Raw genomic sequence first — 5598 nt, 5'->3', positions numbered from 1 at the left:
TCGCCAAGGTTAAAATCAAAGTTCTAACCCAACTTTAGCCATTAATCACAAAAGCACTATCAACCATCAACTAATTCGTCAACCTACTGTCCGCTCAGTTGACTTGCTTAGCTGCTGTGGAAAAAGTTGTCAAGGGCATTTTATCATTTCACAAAAACATGGAAATTTAGCTTACTACTGATGGTTTTTGTGCTTCTTGTCGACATTTTGTCCACTTCAACTTCACTCTCTAACTTTTATAACAGTTTCTAATAGTATACACTTATTCATACTCTTCCTATCAAATATCAAAATTAAAGTTTTGATCTGCCACTCTTCTTTCCAGGAATATGTAAAGCGTCATAGTGGCCAGATCCATGATAGAGAACTCTGATAGGATTTTCCTGCCCGTATTCTTGCCCATACTCAGCAATGGATATCAGACCACCAGCATCCTTATCATACATGTACACTGTGATTGGCATTCTGCATTTTATCAGGATCATTGGCTCCTGTTAGTTTAATGATGTTGATGATAAAATTTCAGGGAAAAAGAAAAGAAAAAATTCAAATGTACAATATGATAACGCCATCATGGCCTTGGTTTTTGCCCTAGTTGTACACAAGCAACCACACTATCACAAAACCTTCATACCCCTGGTTGAAAATATACTACATTCAGCAGACCAACAGCACAGTTGGCCATGGTTCACTTGGTGCACTGGGGTGGGAAAGCTTTAAGGTTAAATTCCTACAAAGCATGAGAGAGAGAGAGAGAGAGAGAGAGAGAGAGAGAGAGAGAGAGGCTTACTGGAGAACATGTGAAGCCATGAACAATTCAGGCTCACCTCCCCAAACGTGTGGCTTCTTTATTTGGGAAACATATGTGTCAAAATCACCTTCAATAAACCTGTGATATTGTAAGCATGTTCTTCAGGAAAAAACTCAATCTATGTGAAAATGGAACCCAGATGTTCCTTAGCATGATACATGTCATGTTGGAACTATCGGCAGTGGGAATTATCAGATACCTTTTGTAACTTGACTCTTTTATCCTATACACAAGTTATTGCATTCTTGGAAGGAGTCTGTTAGTGAAATTATTAAACAAATTAAGGTCATGCATAAGACAGCTAAAGGTTTATTCACAGGTTCCCCATGGCAGATAGCTTTCCTGATTTGCTACAAGAATACTTTTTCCCCTTTTTGTTTCATTCTTAAATTAGTCATCTTATGAGTACAGTTCTTCTGGTGACATTTTAGAAATGCAAGCGCAAAAAATATGCAAACATGTCATAATGTGACAAAATGCAACTAAGAAAAATTACCATTCTGTCTCCTCTCTTCTCTTTATAAACTCATCTGCAACCTGAAAATATAGCAGATGAGAAAAAATGAGTCCACATTCAATAACTGATTAGGAAAAAACTATTTACGCCATTATAATGGCAATGTTCAGTACTCTCACCATTGTGATTTCAAATCCACAACAGATCGTGCAATCACAATGGCAGAAGTTTTTTAGTTATTTAATACTCCTGAACCTTTACTAGTGTAGACAAAAATCAAGGAGCTAGGTTCCATGTCAAAAATCATCATCACTTGGTATACATTGATTTGCTCAAAGAAAAGGAAAAAAAGAAAAAAAAAAGCCTGATAGGAACCCACTCCCAAATTGATATGAATTGGCTGGACAGTGGATATTTTATGGGCTTGGTTAGAACTCTCCTTGGAAAATTGGCTTGCCAAGGGAGGGTGCCCAAGCCATTTATAACCCACACGCCCACCCCTTTCCCTTCTAATGTGGGATCCTAACAAAGACCCTCATAAACAAAGTTGGAAATAGTGTACAGATTTGTGATGAGTAATTGAGACAGTGCAGCTACTGCTGAACCTTGACACACTATCCTTAAACTAAAGGCAAAGAAGAAAAAAGACGATTGTATATTGGAGTTATCATCATCACATTATACGGCAAGGAACATACTCTGGCTCGTAACTCATCCGCTAGTTCTCTCTGAAGGCTCTCAGTTGGAGCTGGTTTTCCATCTCTTAAACAAGCTCCATGAGCAACAGAGCGGAACAAGCATCTGCCATCTCCAGGTATGCCTACATATTATGTAGTCATCAACACTGGCACATCGGCTTTTATATGAAAAAGAATTGTATCACATGTAAAGATTTGATAACTTAGAAACATAAGTGATATATTATTTTCATTGACAGAATTTTAGTGCATAAAAATTGGAAGAAAGTCGGTCATTGCTCACCAATAACAGAGTAGTCAGTATATACTTTCTTCCCATGGGAGCATTTAACATATGACAAATTGCAGTCCTCGTTATTTTCTTTCTCATCAGCTGCTTCCGCATGTACAAGTTTAGAAATTGAATAACAAACTAATAATCCAAAAATTAAGCCAACAGAAGCACATCCTTGCGGCCAATTTATAGGTCCAGCATTACACTTGATTTTGTGAAGCACCCCTTGCTTTGGCACCAAGAGCCTCATGTTAATACTTTGGCACACCAATGAAATTTCAAGGTGTCTCTTCTGAAACCCTCTAGCACTGATGAAACGCTTAATGGTTAATGACCGTAAATTGCACCTAGGTTTAGCGAATGCAGGAACAAAACAATTTGCCTGGAACTTTTGCAAGCCACCAGTAGATGAACAAGAGATTGTCCGAGAGATGGACAGACCAGGGTGGTCTTTCCTAGAATTCCCACTACACAATTGAAAACAATAAGAACTAGATGGTCCTTGGGATGTCACACCACAGATATACCCACCCATTTGTCCTTGAATTCGTCCACTCAGGTGGACAACATTCTTGGTACATGTACTAGTCCACGCAGACACAACCATGTTGACCTAGCCTATGCAAAAAGAGCGCAACCACTTAGATGTATTAGAAAGTACAAAGACTGTCAGCCAAAACATGTTTCTAATTCAAATGAAAACTGGTCTATCTAAGCAATTACATAGCCAATCAAAAAATTAATATAATAGCCGCATGCATAAAGAACATTTTTCATAATAATAAAAAGTATCAGCTACATATAACTAATATCAACCAATTCAATTATGTGTTTAGGTTGGGTTTATTCTAGACTTAATGCTCCAAGCTCCCAGGTTATATTAAGTTTGATAATAACAAGGAAGACATAAGCATTGATTCAAATATAGCATATAACATCATTTTGACAGGATATTCACCATCAAGGCATCTTAGATCACTAAAGACCTCATAAAGCATAGTTGGATCAATGTATGTCACTAAACATTTACAGAAATACCAAGAAAAAACTCAGAAATGAATAGTCATTGCCCATCCATGCTTCTTGAACTTGCCAGACTTGCTCCCGAAAACATCCCTAAAACAGATTATACACTATACCCTCAAATTGAAACATTGCGAAAACTGAAAAACGTTAAATTAAGAAATCCACCCTATGAACCAGTAAAAGAAAGGTTAAGCATGCTCTAGTTTCATCAACAGTTAAATGGATAAACAGAGAAATCATATTAACAAATAATTACTATCTCCATAAATCAAAGGTAAAAGAAGACAAGAAGTAAAACAAAAAGATACCCAGAAACCCTCCATCAAGCAGGGATTGGAAAATGAAGATGAATGGAGAGTAAAGAAAACCCAGAAAGGCTAACGTATAGAGTAGGTTCTAGAACAGGAGAGAAAGTTGGTGAAGCAAAGAATACCTGCAAAAAGTCCCACTCCGAGAAACACTTTATCATACACAAGCAATGTATAATTTGTGAGGATATCGTTTTGGTAGTTGGTTTGTATGTTAAGTTGCCGCCTTTTTTGGCCTCCGCTGTATCGCTGAAGTTTAGTCGGTCTTCTTGTTCTCTCAATCTCTAGCAGTCTCGCGCTCTCTCTCTCTCTCTCTCTGTCTCTGTTTTATTGTTTTCGTGATAGCTCTTCGAACTTGCAATAAAACGGCGGCGTCTTTCATGTTTGTTTCTTCCTAAGTTGGGAACCCAAATTATTTATATTAAAGGGAAAAAGAAAGAAATTTTTAGCATATTAATTAATTAATTCTTAAATTTAAAAGACAACCAAACATGTCAAAATTAACGAAGAGTGACTCAATCTCTTAAGTTACTTCACTTAAACTTCTATAAATACTTCTTATAAGACTTTATAAATATCATATATGTTTTTTCATTAAATCGTTACCTTTAGAAACATAAATCATATTTTATAACATTTTATCATTTTTCTCTCTAAAACACGATTTAGGTATTTAAATTGAGAATTGAAAAGAAAATGAAACTAGATTTACCCCAAAACATTATTTGGTTATTAAAATCAATTTTGACAATAAAAACAATAAAACAATAATTAATCCAATTTAATGAAACACTTTCTTTCTACATGAACCCATGTTTTAAAAAACCGGACCGGAGAGCAACCCGCTCTACGGGCCGGTCACGGTTCAAACCGACCGCCGTTGGACTGGTGACGTCATCACACTTAATTGAATTGTCATTTGAAGAGTACATGTATTTTCTTTTGTATCATTAATTAACAAGGATTACAATTTTAAGCCTCAAAGCCCTTAGAGTTCAAATCATATTGGCTGTAAATACAGAATATTAATCAAAAATAAATTAGACAATTTTGAACTTAACTGAATTGTTATTCAGGCAAAATATTTGTCAACTCATCAATTTCCAAGAAGTTGATTTTCTTTTCGTTTATAAACAATTAGATATAATATTTCAATAAAACTTAACTGGACATATAGATACTAATCAAAATCAGATAAGAGAATTCAACTTTTATTGTAATTCGTTTGAATAAAACTATCTGTCCCCATCAATTTAGAGTAGGAATTGTAATCCATGTACTTATAGAGCTGAACTTCTATTGCAGGTGATTCATAAGGTGTGGTGCCAAAAAAGAGAATGAAAGCCACTCAATAACAATTTCTTGAATCATCGGAATCAAGTCAAGTTGTATTCTTGCTATGTCATCACTCATCATGCAACAACTGTCCTCATAAGTCCTTTTTCCATCCACAAACATACAATAGAAGTAAAACATAAACATTCAAGTAAGACGTGTTTATAACCCTGGAAATACAAATACATAATCTGGAATACATGCACATACAATAAGTACTTAGCAACAAACTACCACAAAATCAGTTGATAGTTGTACATAAAATAACTCAGCAAAGTTTGCAACGAAATCATTATTGAAGCTGGATCGAGGAATGGCGGGTTTATACCTGGATCGAGGAAGGGAGCTGTTGTCAATGAATGAGCTGTCGCCGTCGATTTCCAGCGAGGAACGGAGTTGTCGTCGTCGATTTCAGAGAGTTCAGTTGCGATTTCAGACTTCGGTGAGTGGAGTTGATTGTGATTTAGTGAGATTTCAAAGAAATTTTCGTAGAGAATAGAGAAGAAGTTGAGAAATTTTCGCTGAGAAGAGAAGAAAGCTGAGAAATTTTCGCAAAGAATTAGAGAAACAGAGACTAGAAGAAGCAAAGAAACAGAGAAGGGTTGCGATTGTGTATTGGGATTTAGGGGTTTTAAAATTTCGACGCGTTTTTTTCGTCGATCCGGTGGACGCGGTTCGCTGAGTTTATT

General features: G+C 36.1%; 1 protein-coding gene across 3 annotated transcripts; it reads right to left on the bottom strand.

Moving 5' to 3' along the window:
• LOC116138720 (OVARIAN TUMOR DOMAIN-containing deubiquitinating enzyme 4-like) lies at positions 1 to 3864 on the bottom strand. Of its 3 annotated transcripts, none has more exons than XM_031424400.1 (6): positions 3700 to 3864; positions 2250 to 2853; positions 1967 to 2088; positions 1308 to 1348; positions 791 to 889; positions 1 to 465 (listed from the first exon to the last, which is right to left on the bottom strand). In XM_031424400.1, the coding sequence occupies exons 1-6, from the start codon at positions 3733 to 3735 to the stop codon at positions 294 to 296; spliced, it is 1074 nt and encodes a 357-aa protein (XP_031280260.1). In that variant the 5' UTR covers positions 3736 to 3864; the 3' UTR covers positions 1 to 293. The 3 variants fall into 3 exon arrangements, with proteins under 3 accessions (XP_031280260.1, XP_031280261.1, XP_031280262.1); XM_031424401.1 differs by having other exon boundaries at positions 2250 to 2858; positions 3700 to 3834; XM_031424402.1 differs by lacking the exon at positions 3700 to 3864 and adding an exon at positions 3575 to 3688 and having other exon boundaries at positions 2250 to 2858.
• Positions 3865 to 5598: the final 1734 nt, after the last annotated feature.

The sequence above is a fragment of the Pistacia vera genome, unplaced genomic scaffold (assembly GCF_008641045.1).
Source record: "Pistacia vera cultivar Batoury unplaced genomic scaffold, PisVer_v2 Contig343, whole genome shotgun sequence".
NCBI lineage: Eukaryota > Viridiplantae > Streptophyta > Magnoliopsida > Sapindales > Anacardiaceae > Pistacia > Pistacia vera.
Note: the sequence above shows the minus strand (reverse complement) of the source record. Positions and strands in the feature narration are given on the sequence as shown.

Bases quoted from the DNA above. Each gene is read 5' to 3' on its own strand.
- LOC116138720 (XM_031424400.1), bottom strand. From the start codon at position 3,735: ATGATAAAGTGTTTCTCGGAGTGGGACTTTTTGCAG. The intron at 2,854-3,699 runs GTATTCTTTGCT...TGCATAGGCTAG, and splicing joins CGGAGTGGGACTTTTTGCAG to GTCAACATGGTTGTGTCTGC. The intron at 2,089-2,249 runs GTGAGCAATGAC...CATAATATGTAG, and splicing joins TACTGACTACTCTGTTATTG to GCATACCTGGAGATGGCAGA.